Source organism: Tubulanus polymorphus, chromosome 8, assembly GCF_964204645.1.
Source record: "Tubulanus polymorphus chromosome 8, tnTubPoly1.2, whole genome shotgun sequence".
Classification (NCBI taxonomy): domain Eukaryota; kingdom Metazoa; phylum Nemertea; class Palaeonemertea; order Tubulaniformes; family Tubulanidae; genus Tubulanus; species Tubulanus polymorphus.
The window spans coordinates 14,505,861-14,528,384 of NC_134032.1; the positions used below are offsets into that span (position 1 = coordinate 14,505,861).

Sequence of the window (22,524 nt, forward strand, 5' to 3'; positions counted from 1 at the left end):
GTGGACTAAATGTAGATACCTGGTTGCCATCTATGAGAATTTTCTGGAACTAACTAGATAGAGAATGTACAAGGGTGTCCCAGGTTCGAACCCAGGAATTACTGACACTGATGCCGAGTGGGGATCACGAATTATGCCATCAGGTTCGAATCCCTGTCGGGTAGGATGGTTTAACTCGGCAATGAAGAGTCGGCCCAATCAAAAGACGTCGATAAAACAAAAACTTGTAACAAAACGAAAATAAAACTTTATTCTTCATCGTTTTTTAACCTAAATACTTCCATACAACGAACATGACGAGACAAGTAGCGATCATCCCGATAGCCATGATTATTTTATCCTGATACGTTCGTTTTTCTATCAGACGCATAACCGTATTCGATAGTCCGAGCGTATTAGCAATGTCTAGAATACGCTTCTGAGCGCCTTTCAACGTGTGACGCTGATCGCGTAGATTCGTCAGGATTCCCGAGCCGTGATCGATCAGATTATCCATCTCTCTGTTCGACGTGTGTAGACGATTGTGATGTTGGAGGGCGTGGTCTATCATGATTGACGTGTCGGCGTCGTTCGTCGTAAACGTACGCGACATCAGAGCCTCTCTTTCACGTTCCTCTTCTTCTCGTTGATATCTGAAATTAAACGCGCGAAGTTGTTACTTAGAAATAAAAATTAGCTTGTAGATAGATATGTGGGTAATTTATTTTTTATTCTAAAGCTTCTTCAATAGAATCTGTCAGTCAGGTGAGAAAATGTAGGAAGGATCCAATGTCTGGCAGCCAAACTAAGCGTCGTAGTCTCCTTCTTGCTGTTTCCATTCTGGCTTTTAGACAAATAATGAACATCTGGCAACCAAACTAGGCTGACGGGCATGCTAGAGTGGTGTATTTGGCTCGGGGTGGGGTGTAGGCTTAGTGAGGGGAGGGTGGGGTGTAGACTGAGTGAGGGGCGGGTGGGGTGTAGATTGAGTGAGGGTAGGGTGTAGGCTGAGTGAGAGGAGGGGTGGGGTGTAGACCGAGTGAGGGGTAGGGCAGGTTGTAGGCCGAGGGTTGGGGGTGTAGGCTTAGTGAGGGGAGGGTGGGGTGTAGACTGAGTGAGTGGCGGGTGGGGTGTAGACTGAGTGAGGGGCGGGTGGGGTGTAGACTGAGTGAGGGTAGGGTGTAGGCTGAGTGAGAGGAGGGGTGGGGTGTAGACCGAGTGAGGGGTAGGGCAGGTTGTAGGCCGAGGGTTGGGGGTGTAGGCTTAGTGAGAGGAGGGTGGGGTGTAGACTGAGTGAGGGTTGGGGGTGTAGACCGAGTGAGGGGTAGGGCAGGTTGTAGGCCTAGGGTTGAGGGTGTAGACTGAGTGAGAGGAGGGGTAGGGTGTAGACCGAGTGAGGGTTGGGGGTGTAGACCGAATGAGGGGTAGCGCAGGTTGTAGGCCAAGGGGTGGGGTGTAGGCCGAGGGGTGGGCTGTAGACCGAGGGGTGGGATGTAGAGGACCGAGTGAAGGGTAGGGCAGGCTGTAGGCCGAAGGTTGGGGTGGGATGGGGCCGTTCTTACCGTTTATGCTGTTGATTTCTCATTGCCGCCTGTAAATGTTGACAGTCGTATTTAAGTTGATCTATTCTGAGTTTAGCGTTGGCTCGTCGCGTCGCCGGTTCTTTATTGACTAAAATCTCGAGACGTTCGCAGTTACTGACGACCTGATCGATACGAGCTCGAACCTCATTCTCTACGAGGTGTACGTCGTCTCCCGTAGCCTGCTCTAAACGAGACAAACTATTCTGAACCTCGTGAACCATTTTATTGGTCTGATGATAAAGTGATTCCATCGCCATGATGCTGATGATCGGTCCTGTGATCAGCTAACTATTCTTATAAATCCTGTAGAAAAGTAAGAATTGCGGATAATTAAGTCTATATTCGAGCACATATTGCCAGACCAGTACAGGCGCGGATCCAAAATTTTTTCCAGGAGGGGGCTCATAAAAAATGTTAATGTAAAACTGCCGACTAAAATCTCTAATGATAGGGGGCCTGTACGGCATATTGTTTAGCCAAACATAAGCTGATATGGTACCAATTATGTGCCCACTTTGTCTTGAGTACATTCTTTCAAGAAAACAATTGAAAAATTTTTGGTTACTGAGCAGGGGGTCACGACCCCTGAACCCCCCCTCTCTGCACCTGCTAGTTCCATATTTTCATGGGTTGGGAGAAAGAGTGAAAGTCAAATTTGAAAGGAAAGAGAGGGGAGAGATTTGAAAGAGGCAAAGAACGACACGAGGAGGGAGAGGGATAGTTACCTAATCGTTGGTGGCAAGCCTGAAAAAATATGTGAGAGTGAAACTAAGCCACAGACAGATGAGATTACTGACACAGATTACAGGAAAAGAGGAGTTGCCCTGGACAGCCTGGATGAATTAAGTTAAGAAGAGTGAGAGAGAATGAGATGACCTGATCATCTGTCTCGTGGTAAGAAATCAAAAAAGTTTACCTAATTCTGAATCGCTCTGTCGAAGCTTCTCGAATTCTGTTCCGTCGCTGTTTTTTTAAAGCTTCTCCTTTTGTTTCTATTATCACAGTCAATCTGTTTTAAAACTGACGTGTCTAATAGCTCTAATGTACGAAAATTACTTCCGGGTTCATTTATTTCCGGGTTACCGGAAGGTGCTGCCCCCTCAGAGAATTCACAGATTACTCGCGTGCCAAAGAAGAATCATACATTTAGACTGTCAAGTGCTGCCACTATATTAAGCATTAGCGGTGAGTATGTGAATTAACATATCATTTGTTTTAAGTAATTTTACAGGTTTGTCAGTTACTGACGTCGCCCAGTACGTCCTGTAGTTAGATGGAGAACGTGGAGACGTTGTCATTCTGGTTTTCGTGTTCTGTGTGAGGGCGTGTAGAGGGCAGTATTACCTGGCTGGCTCATTGTCTGGTGTTCTCGGCATGTGACCGGCGACAGAGAGCTGTGAAGCTTTCGGACATTAGTTTTGTTCCGTACCAGGTTTTCATCGCTCTTCTCTTTTTCACAATCCAGGTATCGACAAAAGACGATGCAAGAAGAAGATGCCCGATGACCATTAAACGCTAGGAGACGATGGAGGGATGCGGCAGATTCAGCCGCCACCAAGATCCTGGCCGCCACTGAACTCGGCAATCTTGAACGTTAAGTTGATACACATGTAAGTTTCGATTATAACTCTATGATAAAGGATTGTGTGACTAAAGAATGTTGTTCTTTTAATCATTTCAGCTTCGACGAAACCCAAGAAGACGAAGAAGGAATGCTGTAGATTCAACTGCCGTCAAGAAAATCCACTGAACTCGGCAATCTTGTAAGACTGAGGCACTTCCTCAAGTACATTAATACCTGTCATTTAGGTATAATTGTTGTTGTGGGATAAAACGACATGTTCATGTCAATTGTTCATAAATCACTGATTTATTAAGGTCCTATCGAATATAGTTTAGCTTTTTCTTGATAATTGAGGAGATATCCTCAAAATCGATGTCATTTGAAAAGTTGACATGATAGATCCGTATTTTTCATGAAATATAACTACGTAGGTGTCAGTTATGTTGACCTCATGAATTGACAAATTCATAATCCTAGACTTCGGTGTTTTATGCATCAAAGTTTATAATTTTTTGTGTATTTTGTTATTTTCCTGTTGATGCAAATTGTATAAATCAGCTGTAGTGGAAATGTATTGTATATTAAAACTTCAAAATACCTTACATGTAACTTTTGTGGTTTTAAAGTTAGTACAATTTCATACATAGTAATAGAAATAAAATTACTATTAAAATTTGAGAAAATAAGCTAAAAGTTAATGACATGATATGATGTGTGAAAATAAAATGATGTAAGAATGTAAATCAGATTGCTAAATCCTACGCTTTCCAGAGTATTTGGCCAGGTTTATCTCTGGTTTTAGTGTGGGGGACATGGACAATTGAGTCCATGGTGGTTTTTTCTGCTTAAGCCCCTGTGTTTTATTCTTGCAATCTTCTTTTTTTCAACTCTGATAAATAATTCCACCAACTGGTCCCTCGACAAGCTTTCACACGTTCAGAATACATGATTATGTGATTATATCAACGGCAAGACCAAACATGAAAACATGACAGACAATAAAATCTTTCATTGCGAATTAGAGAAACTTTATTCATAAACAAATTCATATTCTAATAATCATACATATATATATATATATATATATATATATATATATATTTATAACATTCATCTCAATGATAATAAAGACTCCATTTTCAATTGTACAGGATCCAGTTGCCCGGTTGCGAGGCGAGATTTGAGATTTTTAACTCGCTCACAACTGTAGAACTCGGAATTTGTGTACATTTCACTCTGTTAGAATACATTTTCATCGTCATGTTATCGATATCTAATCTAAAGACAATAATAAGCCTCGAACTACTGAAGCCTAGTTCACGTAGAAAGGTGACGCGCTTAATATAAAACGAGCATTTCTAAAACATTACACACGGCAATAATTTACAAATTTCAGACTGACGGCAATTTGAGGATCTCGACGAAAAACGACTCGTAAAAAGCCACACGAAAAAACAAAATAATACATTCAGACAAAAATACAGATAGGCAGTATATACGCTCGTCGATATACAATGTAAAAATGTACTACAATGTATTGATATCAGGACATGGATTGAATGCATACATTAATTACTTTAAATACACTGACAGTGATTACAATGTCTAACCCAATACACTGTAACTGGACCCTACATCCCCTGCTGAACCTGAACGATAAACCCCGGAGCAGGCTACAATGTAAGAGATGGCCGAGAGATTACGACGTAAAACTACAATATAAGAGACAACTGTTGAGATATTCTAGCGAAGTAGACTATGATGATGATGATCCGTAGAATTGTTTCTAGGCGACGAATTGTTGCTACGTTGTTGTAAAGTCTGTTGTAACAATGCTTCGATACCGGTCATCATCGCGTTGTGAGCAGACGTAGAATTACTCGCGGCTGAGTCCGGTTTGCGGTTGAATTGAGAGAACATCGTCATCACGCCCAGAGCGATATCAGCCTGAAATATAAACCACCAGTTAAATAAACAATTTTATTTTTAAGTGTTGAATTTAACCCGTTCAGTACTGACTAATCAAAAACCCAAAAGTGCTGGGTCCAGTTCCACAGTTGTGAGTCAAGATTTGACTCATTGAAAATGAACTAACTCTTACTCACAATTGTGGAACTTGGTCCCGGAGATAATTTGAAAATTAGAAATTCCAACGCAGCGGCATATCGCTGGACAAATCTACACCGCAGGATTAAGAAAATAAATGCAGGTATAACTTAGTCACAAAGGATGCGGCATATTCACAGCATTGGTGTTCCTTTGAATCACCAGGGGGCGCAATGTATCACTGAAGGTGAAATACAATTTCTACTGTGAAAGCGGCAGGGTAGTTAAACTAGTTTCCAGTTCATCCACCAGGTGGCATGACACCGGTTACTAGTTAATCTATCCATCAGATGGCGATACTGATGGTTCTCAGCTGATAGTCGTGTCGTCCACCAGGTGGCTAGTTGTTACGTATCGATCCACTAGAGGGAGCTATATATTTACCTGATCACTCCAGCCGACTCCGTACCTCCACTCCGTCACGTAGTGTTCACAGTTTCTCGTCAGTAAATTATACTCCAAGTTCTCTCCGAGTTGCGAACGAGCTCGGGTTATAATCTCATCCACCGGTAGCGCCACCAGTCCACGTTCTTTAGCCGGCACTTCTCGATTGTTGACACGAACGCGACTGGCTCCGGCGATGTCGACCAGATCGTCGAGACGACACGCGACGTTCTCCTGAGAGATTTCAGAGTTTTCGCCGGTGATGTGAATCGCTTTTCCATCGCCGACGTATAACGCCCAATGGCAGTAAATAGTACGATTGATTTCGATCAAATCCCCCGGCTCCGCCTGCAGGTCGCTGGCCCGTATAAAGTTACCGAGCGGGCTCATCAGAATCGGGGATCCGCCCCGCTGCGGATTCGCACCACCACGGGCTACTACATCCTCGGGCCGCCATGCCCGACGGGACGGTGGCGTCGACGGGCTGCTCAATCGTGTATCACCATGACAACGGCGGCTGCTCTGATTATTATTGTTGTAGTTATTAGCTTCCATTCACGGTTTGAAGTCGATGTGAAATGAAAAAAGTGAATTTTTGAACCGAACAAACGAAAATGTGTCTTGACTAGTCTTGTTTGTATAACAACAACGTAACGTTCTGCTGCTGCTGTGAACCAATAAAAACACGAATATTGCGAAATTAACAGCAAAAAGTCAAATGTCGATCACTATAATTATTAATGATAACTATCTTGTACTAATTACTTATCGATTGATTGATCTCAGGTGTTCAATAAGCCGTAAACACGCCGAAAAGTAAGATTCCGTTAGAGCGTTGATTTGTTATGGTTATAGAGATTCCTGGATATTTCTGGAAAATTACCCGCAGTCGTCGGCTCCCGGCGTCTATTTGACCTAGATAATTCGGCGCTTGGTTTTAACTAATTATTCATAAATTTATTATTTTACTCTCTATTTTTACATATTCAATAATAATTTGAAAGTTTTATTTGAAAAAAAAGATAGAATATTAACTAATAAATAAAAAGAATTTAACTTTGTATGACGCCGCGAACCATCAAATTGAATTCAATTCCAAATTTATTGGCAAAGGTAAAAGATTATGTTTACAACGTCAGATTCAAATAAGTTAATATATTTTAGTGAAAGAGAATAAAATAAGGTAATAATCAAATAGCTTAATGGTAATTTCTGAGTTAACCTGTATAATAATGATATGATATAAATTGAAGTCAAATCAAATTGCTTTATTCCACTCCAACCTCAAGGTCGTAGACCGTGCACGAAGAAATTTGCGCAAGATATTTTAATTACACGAACTTATATTGGTAGACACAGGGTACCGCGGGTAATGCGCTTGTGACTAAGCTGACATCCAAACTCAGAAAAGAATTCTACCCCATTATCCGAAAAGGTAAGTCACAATTTGAAGAGTTGCCAAATAATTTTCAAGACTGACAACGTCATGAACGTCGTCGACACTTGTCACTGTTACTGCGGGGTAATAAATTTAGCCTACACTTATCAATCATCACTGACTGGAGCTTCAGATGGCTACCAGAATAGGAACTGCAACTGCAGTGCAAAATTACCCAACCCTATAGGCCGTGTCCGCGAAGTATCACACCTGCCTATTTGCATCAATCAATAAATTATTGAATAATTGACTTGTGTAACTGAAAAATTTCCACTAATAATTAAGAAGACTGAGTGAGTATTTTAAACTACTGGATCCAGTTCCACAGTCCCTAGTTAAGATTTAACTCTGAGTTAACTCATTTAAAATGAACTATCTATAACTCAAGAGTTAACTCTACCTCACAACTGTCGAACTGGATCCTGAGTTCAGAGTTAACTTTAACTCACAATTGCGAAACTGGATCCTGAGTTCAGAGTTAACTCTAACTCACAACTGTGAAACTGGATCCTGGCAGTTACTCAAATGCCACTGTAGCATTCTCCATAGTAATCTTCTGTTTTATTGTAATTATTTCACAGATTGACACGATGGACGACATTGACCCGAATTTATCGACGGAGAATTTGGAAAAACAGCAAGAACAACGAACGTTTCTACGCGAGCGTTTTCTCCGCGCAATGAACGGACTCGTAAACAAATCAATTCAAATTCAAATGTATGGTGAAACACGAGTGAACGCCGACTTCGGTAGCGCGGATATCGAATTTCAGAAAATACACGTCTGTAACCTAGCAACACCGATGGGCGTGTTACCGAACGCATTGTTGCGAACAACCGATATCATCTCGTTAAATGTGGAATTAAGTTCATGATTATGTGTGGACAACTTTGTTAATACAGGCAAAACCCACTTAATCTAGATCAGCTTAATCCGCATTTTGGTGATATCCGGGCAAGATTTGCAGTCCATTTATTCATGTTAGGTAAATAACTTTTAATCCGGATTTCCTGTAAACCTGAAGAGCGGATGAATTTCGTTGGTCCCAAAATGATCTGAAGCAGGTTCTACCAAATGCTTTTGAGCCAAATAAAACTTTTAGTATTGAATATCTTCGTCATTCACTTTCTATGCATAATTTATCCATATTTTAGGTTGAGGCTCTAATTGCACCATTCTCTACTGCCAATCAGGACTACTCAGAATGGACATTCATTGAATGGGTTCGAACCCAAGACATTCATCCTCTATCCACTCCAGAATCTGAGGCAGCATTTTGAATTGAACCCACTACACCCCTGTACATCATATAGCATCAGGGTCAACCATTATCAATAGACCAGGTTCCAACTCGTTGATCCTCAAATAGCACCAGGATCATCAACAATCCAATAAGCCGGGTCCTTAACCCGCCGATTTTAGTTCTCATAATTTCCGCCAATTGTTAATACAGGGGCAGCACGCAACGGTGACGATCTGATACTGCGAATACCTCTACCCGTGGCATGCGAGTAATAATTTAGTTCACACATTTACCGCTAATGCTTAATCTAGCAGCAGCACCTGACGGTCTAGCCCTAATAATTTTTCTTGCCACCGAATCTTAAATAATCGTAATTGTATTAATATTTATTCTTTATTACGTCCACCTTTCTACCTCTTCTTCAGACTCGCCCCTTCAAATGTAAATATACCCGAGGTGTGCTAGAGAATACTGAGAGGCCAGGCCATTTAACTAATCGGTATGCTCTCTAATGGTCCTCAACTTCCACACACCGACTTCAGAAATTCAACATAAACCAATCTTTTCAGCATCAGATGACAGATTGAACACCTGAACCAAAACCATAACGTAATTCGAAATAATTTTCTAAAGATTTTCCATCTTTATTCTATCAGGTTTTTTCATCTTTATAAATTATACTTTAATCGAATAAACCGAAACCCATGTCATCGTCGCTTTCCTCTTCCGACTCTTCCTTTGCCTCTTCTTTCTTCTCTTCAGCAGCACCCGAGCCAGCAGCTGGTGTGGCGGCAGCTGCTACAGCCGCGAACTTACTAGGATCTGCCAAATATTCCTTCATCTGAAAAACCAACAAACAATCCTTAGTTTCAACTCACATGAACAGTTCAGGGAAAGACAGATAGGGGGCGATACTAACCGTTTCGGCTTCTTTGAATGTGATATCAGTGACGGCGGCGAGCGACAACAGATTCTTGAAACCGTTGACGATCGAATGCGGAACGGACGCGATTGTTGGATAACCGATCTGCAGCGACAGACTGGCGACGTTCGTCACACCCTGAAAATATATCAATCACCAAATATATCAGTTCACATTCATATATAACTAAACAGCTTTAGTACAGACAGCAGAGCCTCCTGGGTACTACTCAAAGACAGACCAGTGACCTTAAATTCCGATCCAATTTTATTACTCTCGGTGCAAGTCATTCCTAAGCTTAAGAACCCATGACACCAAAAATTCAAATTCACTGACTTTCCCTCGATTTTCATGAAACAGTTGCTACACCCTCGAATAAATCCTGAACTTGAGTGGGAGGGTTTAAACAGTCACTATACCCTCGAATAAATCCTGAACTTGAGTGGGAGGGTTTAAACAGTCACTATACCCTCAAATAAATCCTGAACTTGAGTGGGAGGTTTGTATGATCAGATGTTTGTCCCCTCAGGAGTCTGAATTTCACGGTTTCAGAACAGACAGACGCTTTAACGACAATTTCATTTCCCTGCCTTATTCTTGTATGAAGAGTACGGAATAACTCTAAATACACTATCATTGTAACAGGTTGGGGGTGAAGGACCGATAGGCTAGCCAGACGTACAACATTATCTCATCACAAATATATCATTGTTCGCGACCGTAGCAACCGAATTCAACAATGAAATCAGTTTTTATGCCTAGGCAACGTAGTTGATATTCCTGTATTTTCTCTCGTATCAAGAATAAAATAAATTCTAGATTCGCTATCATAACAGGATTAGAAAGATTAAGCACGGAATAGGACGAAAGGTAAATCTGTTCGTTAAAACCTTAAACAGGAGTCCGAGACTCATAGACAGAATCACTGACTATAAAACATTAACACTGTTCGTATTCCTGTCGGTTCCTTGTATTCAGAGCACTGAACAGCCTGACTACAAATCTTATTAAACAGGAAAGGAAGAGGGGAGTTATAAATATCTTACCTGGAGGAATTTCTTCCGGATATCTTCGTCAGTAATATCCAGAACTTCAGGACTGAAAACCGTGCCGGAATCATAGACTGAAACAACAAATACGTAACATTAGAGACATTCGAATAAAATAGAACATCACTTTTTACATTTCAACTCCTAAAGCGTCTTGTGTCAGTAACGAGGAATTCAAAATGGAGAATTCATCAAGTTGAATTATGACAGGGTTAGTCATCATCCACAAACACTTTTAAAGGGAACGAAGGCGTTAAACAATAGAGCATCATACACGGGATAAAAATAGGCTCACTCCAATCTCGAGGTCTTACACCTCATTAACATACAACTGTTAAGCAGTTCAGATGAGGATACAGTTGAATTTGCAGCTCAAATTGTCATAGTTGCCAAAGTCAGGATGATTATATCAATTACTAAGTTATGAATGAAGGACATTTTCAAGATTTGCAAAAATTTCGCTTTATTTCAATCGAAGTCGCGAATGCTTGTGTCAGTAACGAGGAATTCAAAATAGAGAATTCATCAAGTTGAATTATGACAGGGTTAGTCATCATCCACAAACATAATGAGGCGAGGGGCGAACTGATGAAGGGGTGGCCATGCGATATACATACCCTGGTAGATTGTTAAACCGTACGAGAACGGAGAGATGTTCAACATGTTCAATAAAGTGGCTTCACTGGCACCGACTTTATCACCTTCACTGATCAGTCTCACGTCATTCTGAAAGAAAATAAATTATTCGTCAAAATCCATTTCAGATTTCCTTGAAGGGGAGGGGGCTACTACTCGAGTCTTATGCGGCTGCCATTTGATAGATAGGGGCTCGTATCAGAGTTGTAGGCAATGAATTTCGCGTTCGAAGACATATTTTTCACGAACTATTCATCGGAAGTTAACGGGACTAGGTTCGTTAGAAGCAGGAAGCTATTAGCTTTCATATCATGCCTGGATTATCAAAATCGGATGAGAAATAACGAAATGGTAAGCGACTGAAGTTGAGTAGTTTGTGAGCGTCGTTAGCCCCCTTGTTATTTAATATATACTATATACATTGGATTAACAGATTATCGTTTTTACATTACCTACAACTCTGATACGAGCCCCTGTGATTTGATATTGTGGTTTGCATCTGGGACAAGTGGGACATGTCTATATACGGCTTACATGTCGACACAAGCCACCAACAGGGGTTATTCTTTTCATCACTAAGTATACCATGCAACTACCAGTATCACTTCGAGCCAACATGTTTAATCCCATCATTACTTTCATCAGAAGAGACCAATTTGACGGAACGTTGCCAAAAATCATTTATTGTCTTCAGTCGTTCAAGCGTGGTTCATCTTGCGAACCGCAGGCGTTGGTGGGTTCTACCATATTCTGGTGCCAACGCCGAGCGCGGTTCGTCGGACTGCTTGAATTTATCATCATCAGACATCAAATTTTCGAAGAATTAAAAACTTACCAAGATTTCGACCGTACCCCTAGCGATCTTCGTAGGGATCGAGAGAGCTTGGAAGAAAGAGGTTTTCTCCGGGCCGAGACCGGTGTTCTGTTTCGGGATGGTTACGTCAAGAGGGGCGATAGCTCCAGCCTTCGCCGGGGCTTGCACCTTATTCTCGAGAAGTTTCTGACGAACGTCGTTCAAATCGTGTTTCGTGAAAACGAAGCCGACGTTTCCTTTCAAATGAGGCAACAATCTGAAACATGAAACGCCGAAAAATCAAAAACTAGGAAAACGCAAATTAAAAATTCAGCGAAATAAAATTCTATCTTGGTTTTTGAAGTCGTAGCTCAGAAATATGTTTATAGCGTTGGATATTTTGAGAACAAGTTTTCTTCATCGTAATCAAAGCGAGCTGGGCTCAAATCATCATTGCTACGTGTTGATAACAGTTAAACCTTTCATGAATTTCATGGTAATTTTTCTAAGCCTGATTTACAGGACCATTTCAAACCCCTAAACCTAATACATCCGTCTCTTAACAGTCACTATATCAGATCCTAACACAAAAAACTTATTTAAAAAAAAAAAAAAAATTCACTTAGTCTTATCGTAAGATATATACATAACCCCAAAATATTAACAAATTGAAATTTTCTCAATGATTTTGCAAATTAAGTTGTCGTTTTGGTCGTAGCTCAGAAATATGTTTATAGCGTTGGATATTTTGAGAACAAGTTTTCTTCATCGTAATCAAAGCGAGCTGGGCTCAAATCATCATTGCTACGTGTTGATAACAGTTAAACCTTTCATGAATTTCATGGTAATTTTTCTAAGCCTGATTTACAGGACCATTTCAAACCCCTAAACCTAATACATCCGTCTCTTAACAGTCACTATATCAGATCCTAACACAAAAAACTTATTTAAAAAAAAAAAAAAAATTCACTTAGTCTTATCGTAAGATATATACATAACCCCAAAATATTAACAAATTGAAATTTTCTCAATGATTTTGCAAATTAAGTTGTCGTTTTGGTCGTAGCTCAGAAATATGTTTATAGCGTTGGATATTTTGAGAACAAGTTTTCTTCATCGTAATCAAAGCGAGCTGGGCTCAAATCATCATTGCTACGACCAGTTAAACTACCAAGATCACAAAATTATTGTTTAAACGGTGACAGTTCCTTGACTGCGCCTCGAGGGTTCATACAGATCAAAGGGAACCAAAAGGTCCCTGATTAAATTACAAAATACATGATCCAGTGAGTGGCTATTTCCATCAAGAACAACTATGCACCAAAAAATTCTAATTTGCTGATTAGCATGATTAGATACAGTAGACTCCATCCATTCAAGTCAGATCTTTTCAAATTAAATTTTTGTCAAAATATGCTTGTGACAGTGAGATATCGAATATCACGACACAAGTCGGACATATTTTTCGGTCCCAAAAGGACAGCAGACTGTCTTACAGGTTCCCTAACGCAAATTACTACTTACTTCTCTAACGAGGGATTGTTCTCGAGGTGACCGCGAATCGCTTTTCGCATCATCGTATTCTTACCGAACAGAATCTCCGATTCGCCGCGAAGAGACGAACGAATCTGTTGCATCTGCTTCGATCCGACATTGTCGGCGCCGACGATGAAACAGGTCGGGTATTCATCTAACAATCGCTACAAAAAACAAAACATAATCATCTTTAATATTCAATATCCAGCAATATTCATGAACACTTTGCCCAATTCGACTAACACCTTAACTGATCTTAATTTGACCCACTAATCCGCTAAGAATACAATCAATTAAAACACAGATGACAAGACCGATTCTAATAGATTATATGTGATTCAACCCAAACATCCCCGACTGTTCGTTCCTTTACTTATTTTCCTCCAAAATTCCCCTGACTATTCCATGAATCTCGGGTTTAGCTAGCTCTCGTGTCAATATTAGCCTTGTTATCGTTACGTAGCTCAGAAATATATTTTTAGCGTTGGATATTTTGAGAACAAGTTTTCTTCATCGTAATCAAAGCGAGCTGGGCTCAAATCATCATTGCTACGTGTTGATAACAGTTGAACCTTTCATGAATTTCATGGTAATTTTTCTAAGCCTGATTTACAGGACCATTTCAAACCCCTAAACCTAATACATCCGTCTCTTAACAGTCACTATATCAGATCCAAACACAAAACTTATCTAAAAAAAAAAAAATTCACTTAAGTCTTATCGTAAGATACACACATGACCCCCAAATATTAACAAATTAAAATTTTCTCAACGATTTTGAAAAGTTGTCGTTTTGTTCGTAGCTCAGAAATATATTTATAGCGTTGGATATTTTGAGAACAAGTTTTCTTCACCGTAATCAAAGCGAGCTGGGCCCAAATCATCATTGCTACGTTATGAACTTTTTAAAAACGACAAAAAAAAAGATTCGATATTCCGAAGATGAATATTGAAGAATGTTGCCCCATGTTCCAGGGTGAACCGTACAATTAAACAGATACCCAACGATGCTATGGTTGGCGGAATTTTATTTAGCACAAAATAAACGACCTCATAAGGCAAGGAAATATACCTAACAAGGAGATACCATGTGCTGTCCTACATTTCAAGGTACCCAATGACATTAAATTCCACCCTTTAAGAATTAAATTAAGTTTGAAAAGTCCCTTGAAGTAATAATTCTCGCAACATCTCCATCGCAATATAAGTCATCTTCAGGAATACAAAATGTTTGAACTAAATCATGAGATTTGTAATCTAGTCCAGAACAGAGAGCGACTAATAAATTTAAAACCCACTAAATACATCATTCAACAGCTTGGGGTTGTTGACTATAAACATGATGTGCTGTAACTATATTGGACATTCCTGTGGCTACCTTACGTATGAATAAAGTTTAGTTATAATTATAGTATAGTAAAGAACAACAGCGTTTGTCGTTTATCTCTTGAGTTTTAGCCCCACAAATTATTTCCATCATTGGACACTATGGCCTCCACATCAACAGGGGTTTCTTGAAAAAAAAATCTGCACCAAATCTTCATCAGATTTCAGTAAATCTAGCTTTCAATCTGTTTTAAGTGATCTTTTAAAAAATAAAGGTATATAATATGTCTAAACCATTATTGAGAGGCAGACATCAGAAACTTGAGTATAGAAATATTTGAACTTCATAGATGCTCTCAGGCACTTTACGTTTTCATCACATGTCCGACCACGATAACCTTATTACTAATGTCTATTTATTAATTGATGAGACCTGTTTTTCTTGGATATTTTGCTTACTTTTTGGGGTACATACCTCATTAATGTTTTAACAGAATGCCAAAAATCGCGGACAACAACTGAATATCCGATATATTTCCAGTTCTGTACCAATTAGAAGGATTGGCAAAAAGACTCCTTAAGTTTAATTGAATGAGAGAGAAAATCCTCCATTTTGTCAAATTTCTTGAATTTTTACATTGTCACCATGCCTACGAAATGAAGTTATATTTCTTGTGGGGTCTCAACAACTAAATCAGGGTGGCGTAGGCATGGTAACAATGTTCAAATCCAAGAAATTTGACAAAATGGAGGATAACTAGGCCTATCTAATTCGTAAATATCAATTTGTAGGCTCGTCACGGGGCCTCGAATTCACCGAATTCAAGATATTCAAGGCACAGTAAAAACGAACCAGAAAATATACTATAGCTGTTTTAATCTTGAGCAACGGCGCTAAAGATACCGAGGCCCAATATGTCTGCAAACAGCTTTCTAACCACTTAATTCTGTAAGGTTAAGACCGTACAGTTTTACTTTCAAGATAATAGAACTGGTCTATAAAACTAGCAAGCACTCTAGGTTACACACGAGAGCTAGCCTGGCCATAATAGGCTAATAGTAAAAGCTTTAATAATAAATCTACATGAGTGGCTTAGACAGATACGGCTTTTTAAATCTTTAAGTGAATTTAAATCCCAGGTCAAGTTCGCATCATCCTATAAAACAACTCAAGACTCCCTGCCCACATCATCATAAGTGATTAAATACTCAAAAAGTTAGGACACATACTTACGATGAGCTTCACGAAGTAGTTAGCTTTCCAGGTGGATCGGTCTTCCTTGACCATCTTTGCGGTTCAGGGAGATCTTACGGTTTAAAGACACGACCAAAACAATTTATGCTGGAAAAAATATATAACACGAAATTCAAGCATTTGTCCAAAATTTTTGTATTTCTTTCCAATCTCAGGCCACACCACCTGATATCTCTAATTTTCTTCATTTTCACCAAAAAAAAATTTTTATTTGATGCCGACAAAAATGTTAAGTTAAATGAAATCGATATTCCAAATCTTGAAAGCATTTATCAAAAATGTTCACTATTTTTGGCTATTTGAGCACTATCTAATTATATCTGGAAACCACTCTGAAATACTGAAGAGGTACAGTGTCCCCAGCCCTCCAATAATGAGGATTAATTCTCTCAGACAAATGCCTCGAATAAGCAGCACAAATAGAAGTCGATATTGAATAAACCGAAGCAACCGCGAGGCATAAAACACACCCGGTGCGGACCCCGAATTTAAACAAATCAAAATCAAATCAGACTCGTCATCTTTGTGTCATCACCGAGAATTAAAAAATGGATCAACAAATTCTATAATTAGAAATTCAAGCAGCTCCATAAAATACAACTTCCGACCTAACCCGACCCGGGGCTATTATAAAGAGATAATATTTCTTATTTTGTTTATTGACTTAAATTGTTTAGCTAAAAATCTAGCGTAAAATCACCGAAGCGGCGTGGTCGCGCAGCCGCCATTTGCGGAGCGACGCTAACCAACCAACTAAAAAGCAAATTTCTCGAGTTAAATACCCGGTCAAAAACTGATGTTGCGCCATACTAATATTCTAATTTTCTTGCTTATTTCGTTCACTAGATTAAGATCGATGTTTAATTGATAGTTTCGAATGATTAAACCGTAATAAAGTTCGTTTTCAAGTTGAAATGCGGGAGCTCAGACCGGCACGTACCTTGCCTTCCGAAAATGGCGTGCAAAGAGAATGAGACCCACGTTTAACGATGGTTCATCTACTCACCGTTTGATGGCGCCACTGATGAGATTCTATCCTCGCGTGCCGCAGATACTTTTGAGCGAATAAAGGATGGCTCCGACACTATGAGGCACCTCGGTGTGCAGATAGTGGAAATTCGATGAAGGTCGTCGGGTGAAGGGCTATCAGAATTTCTGTAATTTCCCTTCAAAAAACTACATTTTGCAACAGGTAAAAACCATTTTAAAACTGCCGTCATCGTCCGATGAAATGAGGGGTTCATGATGCCATCAGTCAGTCACTGTTGGTCAGGGGTACCTCCTTGAGTTGACCTTACTCCTCGATTCCTTGAAAACTCCCAAACAGTAATTGTATTATTGCACACACATTACCACGATTCACACGGGGCTCGTCCATCAAGAGTTGTAGATTAATGTGCTTTTGTTAAAAAGAAAAAGGTGCTTGAATTGAGGAAGATGCCTGAAACTCCTTAAAAACTCCTTTGCTTAAATTTTGAGACATTAGCAAGTAGAACTATTCGTAACATAACCCTTTCAGTGCTGACTCCCAAAAGTGTTTAAGATTATTTGAAAATTTGTTAAAAATTCCATCCCAGTGTGTTGTATTCTGGGGGCATACCGCTTTAGTGCGTCTACACCGCAGTGCAGCGTATCGTTAGTTACTAATTTTTCAACGATGGTTGCCAGGTAACTGCCATCTTTTGCCAATGCGATGCGGTGTACTAGCAAAGTCCATCACCGATTTATACACTGCAATACAGTGAAGACGCACTGAAAGGGTTAACTGCCAAATGTTGGTTATCGACCTTTAGACTAGTTAGTTAGATTGGTTCTTGAAGTTTCGGGTTTAAGGAAAAAAGGAAACAGATTCTGTAAAATTCGTATATATAATTTCAGTTATATAATATTGTGAGAGCGTTGATTCAAGATGGCCGCCACCACTGCTGCTGCTGATTCGTCAATAAAGAGACAACATGTATCATCAGACTTTATACAGCTGAGTGGAATACCTACACATGTGATGAAATACGGCAAATTAGATTTAAACCCTGACAAATATCTGATTCTAGTTATACCAGGTAATTACTACTTAAAAGGGATGTCTGGGTGTATCAGGGTGTCCTGAATTCAAACCCAGTCTGGTCTGGGTGAATAAGAGTGTCCCGGGTTCGAACCCAGTAACTACTCGCGCTGAGAGGATAAACAGGGATGTCCCGGGTTCGAACCCAGTACGATCTGGGTGTAATGGGGTTTCCCGGGTTCAAACCCAGTCTGGTCTGGGTGTATTGGGGTGTGGGGTTCGAAGCCAGTCAGGTCTGGGTAAACAGGGATGTCCCGGGTTCGAAGCCAGTCTAATGACATCAGTAGTAGAATGATTTTATGTATTGATTTTTGACAGGTAACCCTGGTATCATAGAATACTATGAACACTATATGGAAGAGTTATTTACTCAGTCAAACTGTCAGATTCCAGTTTGGGGAATCGCTCATGCTGGACATGTTAAAGTTCCTAAACATATTAAATATTCAGGTAGGATCTACTCTTATTTCATTCTCTTTCTCCGTGTGAATATTGGTTATTTTGACCAAAGAATTGACATCCAGGACCCAGTTCTACAGTTCCTGATACCAGTTCCACAGTTCTGGACCCTGTTCCACAATTCTAGATCCAGTTCCACAGTTCTGGAGTCAGTTCCTCAGTTCATGACCCAGTTTCACAGTTCCTGATACCAGTTCCACATTCTGGACCCAGTAACACAGTTCTAGATCCAGTTCCACAGTTCCCAATTCCACTCTTACAGTTCCGGACCCTGTTCCACAGTTCCTGATACCAGTTCCACATTCTGGACCCAGTAACACAGTTCTAGATCCAGTTCCACATTGTGAACCCAGTTTGTAAAACTTAAAATTAGTTCATCATATCTGATATTATAACTCGTAGAACCGGCAATTGTGGAAGTGGATCATCCTGGTTTTGTAAATACTGATTCGAATTCGATCAGCAAATTGATGATGTCATAGGTGGATTTTTACAAACGACATTTTATCTAGAAAATACCGCGTTTTAAAAACTGTGCGTCTCGTTTTTCTAGAGCCGGACGCCGATGTTTATTCGTTGGACGGACAAATCGCGCATAAAATCGAGTTCATCGAACGTCACGTTCCTCGCGACGCGAAACTAATCTTCGTATCGCATTCGATCGGCAGCCGCATCGCGCTCGAAATCATGAAACGTAAACCGGAATTAAACGTCGTCAAATCGTTACTGTTATTCCCGACGATCGAATACATGGCCGAATCGCAACACGGTCAAATCGCGTTTCCGTTGTTACGATATCTACGTTGGCTCGCGATCCTGATCGTGACGATTTTATCGTATCTATCGCCGATCGTACAATATCGGATCGTGCGCTGGTATTTCCAGACGCGCGCCGTCGCCCGATGCGCGTACAACGCCAGTTTGAACCTGTTCGATCCGATATCGGCGTGTAACTCGATGTATCTCGCGTTGAAAGAACTGGAGCAGGTCCGCGAACCGGATCTGCAAACGATCGGTCGCTATAGCGAACGTTTGATCGTCTATTACGGCGCGGTCGACCACTGGTGCCCTCTAGCGTATTACGAGCGAATGAAAGAGCGGTTTCCCGCCGCCGAAATCTATCTATGTCAACAGGGATTCGAACACGCGTTCGTACTCGAGAGCAGCGAACAGATGGCTGAAATGTCGTGGCATTGGATCGCACGCGTCGTCGGACATTCGAATAATCCCATCGGCGACGCTATCAATTCATAAACCGTCATCGTTTTTCTAAAACTAACTTCTTCCGAAATACGATTTTAAAATCAACCGAACGAGCGAAAAACGGTTTTTTGAGGACGTCTTTTTTTTAGATGCTGCAAAAACTTAAAAATGAGTTTCACTGTGATTTAAGATACAAATAACAAACCACAGTTTCATGAAAATATTTGACTTAACAATTTTTCGATTAATTGCTGAATTCTTTACTTCATGTTTTCAATGGAGGACAAAAATTCGAAACTTAACCGTTTTCAGGTTAAACTGTTTGATGAAACTGGACCCAGTTCCACAGTTCTGGGGTTAAGATTTAACTATAAAAGTCATGTACCAAGAACTTGAATTCATAGAGGGCGATATTCTTCTTGGCAAGTTACTCCTTTCAAAATTTTTGGTTATTCTTCACTAAATCAATAACTACTTGTAATTTGCCCCAAAATATGAGCTTTATATTGATTAGTCATTTGGATAAGAGCTTTATTGTATAGAAAATGAAATTATTAATGTTGGTTTTGATGGTTTACTCATCCATTCAAGGTTTCTCTACCTTTCAACCAGCGCAGGGTTAGCGGTGTTTTTGGTTGTTGAAATAATAATCGGGGCCATATTTTTCTGTGATTAAATGTTGATTATCTTTATCTACTGCGAGAAATAAAGACATTTTTTACAATCTGAAAAATATCATTGATTTTAAGTATCTTCATTATCGTATTGTCTGATATCTCAGTGGCGCCATCTGATGGGATAGTTGGTAGGGTCAAATTGCTGCTGAAAACATAGCAACGGTTTCTTTGAATGCTCTATTCTGATTGGTCAGATAAGGTCATTTAGCAACCAGTTGCGTATCCAAGTAACTGCCTGTTATTTGTGTCAAAGCAACCGTCGCTGGTCAAATCTTGTTTCAACTTTGTGAGGATTATTTGTAGGACAGAATTATGGGAATTTCGCTGGGATTGCGGTTGGTAGCTTTCGGTTATCGTGTCGTGCTTAGAATCAACATCAGCAACCTGTTCTTCTGATTCGCGCATCGTCATTCCATCTGAGGTTTCGTCGAGATTTAATTTTGCAAAAAACTTTGTAAAAATCTTTTTTTTAAACAAACCGTTTCTTTCACAAAATGGACGATATGATGGTAGATAATTTGGATGATACCGGAGAGGACAGTTTAACCGATGATGAGGAATTAAATGAGGAATTAAACGATGAAATAGATTTACCCGGCGTTGGTGCTGGGGACGCCGGACCAATCAGACAAACACGCGATTTCAACTTTTTCGATCCTCTGCAATGGCAGACGCGATCTCATCACCATGGAAACAACGATCGTTCATTGTTGCGGTATTTAATCAGCGATATTCTGTTGTATCAAACTCATTCAACTCTCCGTAAGTTTTACCCATTTATTTAACCCTTTCAGTGCGTCTACACCGCAGTTACCGGATAGTTCCATTTTTTTTTCTCGCGCGATGGTCGACAATCTATTTTATCTGTACGTGACTTTTTCAGTTGATAATGATATAACGACAAGTCGCCCATGCCCGAGAGAGCGTGCCCGGGTCCGCCGGGCGCGGCTACGGTATTATCAGTACGTAACACCCTCTTCTACCGCGACATCGCCCGATGAAGATGATTCTACTTGGATGAATGTCGTCGGAGCGCTCCAACCCCGGTGGCGGCCGGTTCAATTAGGTCATGGATACGAGTACATCCTATGGTCGATGTGTTGGTTCGGTTATGTTTGGATAATGTTGTTTTTCGCGTGGAAATCTTATCAAATTCTGACAATCAGACCGATCTAAACCATAATCAACTGGAATGTCATAATCTATCATACATCAAAATAAACAACTTGCTTTCAGACGTGATTAAACGCTTATATTTCTGAGATGAAAAGTTACGAGGATGGTAGACAGAGGGCGCCACTTTCATTTGACTTACTTTTCCCCGGCATGTACCTGAGTCAAAGAATCTTATCGATCAGTCAAATACGTAAAGCATAGATGGAAACTGTTTATACACTAACAATCTCTTTCCTCCGATTTTAGCTTTTGTTCACAAAATTCCCCCAACTATTCCCCGATTCCAAGTAAGTGGCGCCACCCTACTAGACTCAAGTGGTTATTGGAAGGCAGGGGTCCAACAGCCACAACGGAGGCCACAAGACTTTTTCATAAATACAAGGTTCGATCTAAGGAAATTGGAATAAACGCCACTTACCCATAGGGCAAGCATATCTGAAATTTCGCTTACCCCCTCAAAAATGAACTTGCCCTACACAGGCAGTCCGATTGGCGGCACAATCATCCGTTGTATCAAGTGGGGGAAAAGCTTTGAGATAAATTATTGCACTCGCGGGCAATCGAACAAGTGCTTAGATCGGACCATGTATACAACACGACGCCACCTAGTGACAAAAATGTCTTGAAACTAAACAAAACTACCGGTAAATTTTCTCATACATTTTCTATAACCACAAGTAAATCTTTATTTTCTCAATAATAATATTACTGTTAACATCGTACACATCGCACCATGAAATATATTTTATATTCATATTTATCTGTATATTTATATATTATATTCATATTTATCTGTATGATTTTAAAATGACTAATGTCTATTTATTAATTGATGAGACCTGTTTTTCTGGGATATTTTGCTTACTTTTTGGGGTACATACCTCATTTATGTCTTAACGGAATGCCAAAAATCGCGGACAACAACTGAATATCCGATATATTTCCAGTTCTGTACCAATTAGATGGATTGGTAAAAAGACTCCTTAAGTCCAATTGAATGAGAGAGAAAATCCTCCATTTTGTGAAATTTCTTGAATTTTTACATTGTCACCATGCCTACGAAATGAAGTTATTTTTCTTGTGGGGTCTCAACAACTAAATCAGGGTGGCGTAGGCATGGTAACAATGTTCA

The 22,524-nt window shown here is 40.0% G+C and overlaps 5 protein-coding genes across 6 annotated transcripts; 2 read left to right on the forward strand and 3 right to left on the reverse strand.

Moving 5' to 3' along the window:
• Positions 1-257: 257 nt before the first annotated feature.
• LOC141909798 (Golgi SNAP receptor complex member 2-like) lies at positions 258-2,633 on the reverse strand. Its single transcript, XM_074800425.1, has 3 exons — positions 2,479-2,633; positions 1,542-1,865; positions 258-632 (listed from the first exon to the last, which is right to left on the reverse strand). The coding sequence occupies exons 2-3, from the start codon at positions 1,817-1,819 to the stop codon at positions 266-268; spliced, it is 645 nt and encodes a 214-aa protein (XP_074656526.1). The 5' UTR covers positions 1,820-1,865; positions 2,479-2,633; the 3' UTR covers positions 258-265.
• Positions 2,634-4,238: 1,605 nt separating this feature from the next.
• On the reverse strand, positions 4,239-6,479 carry LOC141909650 (phospholipase A and acyltransferase 5-like). Its single transcript, XM_074800198.1, has 2 exons — positions 5,617-6,479; positions 4,239-5,073 (listed from the first exon to the last, which is right to left on the reverse strand). Exons 1-2 carry the CDS (start codon positions 6,169-6,171, stop codon positions 4,870-4,872), a joined length of 759 nt encoding a protein of 252 aa, XP_074656299.1. The 5' UTR covers positions 6,172-6,479; the 3' UTR covers positions 4,239-4,869.
• A 432-nt stretch (positions 6,480-6,911) lies between these two features.
• Positions 6,912-8,144, forward strand: LOC141910082 (gem-associated protein 7-like). Its single transcript, XM_074800796.1, has 2 exons — positions 6,912-7,051; positions 7,636-8,144. Exon 2 carries the CDS (start codon positions 7,645-7,647, stop codon positions 7,927-7,929), a length of 285 nt encoding a protein of 94 aa, XP_074656897.1. The 5' UTR covers positions 6,912-7,051; positions 7,636-7,644; the 3' UTR covers positions 7,930-8,144.
• Positions 8,145-8,918: 774 nt separating this feature from the next.
• On the reverse strand, positions 8,919-16,827 carry LOC141909713 (large ribosomal subunit protein uL10-like). 2 transcript variants are annotated; one of them, XM_074800298.1, is made up of 8 exons: positions 16,756-16,827; positions 15,795-15,902; positions 13,223-13,398; positions 11,741-11,975; positions 10,887-10,995; positions 10,267-10,343; positions 9,218-9,358; positions 8,919-9,139 (listed from the first exon to the last, which is right to left on the reverse strand). In XM_074800298.1, exons 2-8 carry the CDS (start codon positions 15,846-15,848, stop codon positions 8,981-8,983), a joined length of 951 nt encoding a protein of 316 aa, XP_074656399.1. In that variant the 5' UTR covers positions 15,849-15,902; positions 16,756-16,827; the 3' UTR covers positions 8,919-8,980. The 2 variants fall into 2 exon arrangements, with proteins under 2 accessions (XP_074656399.1, XP_074656400.1); XM_074800299.1 differs by having other exon boundaries at positions 15,791-15,902; positions 16,756-16,776.
• Positions 16,828-16,926: 99 nt separating this feature from the next.
• On the forward strand, positions 16,927-20,237 carry LOC141909775 (lipid droplet-associated hydrolase-like). The gene is made up of 4 exons (XM_074800381.1): positions 16,927-17,007; positions 17,694-17,875; positions 18,196-18,327; positions 18,890-20,237. The coding sequence occupies exons 2-4, from the start codon at positions 17,725-17,727 to the stop codon at positions 19,588-19,590; spliced, it is 984 nt and encodes a 327-aa protein (XP_074656482.1). The 5' UTR covers positions 16,927-17,007; positions 17,694-17,724; the 3' UTR covers positions 19,591-20,237.
• Positions 20,238-22,524: the final 2,287 nt, after the last annotated feature.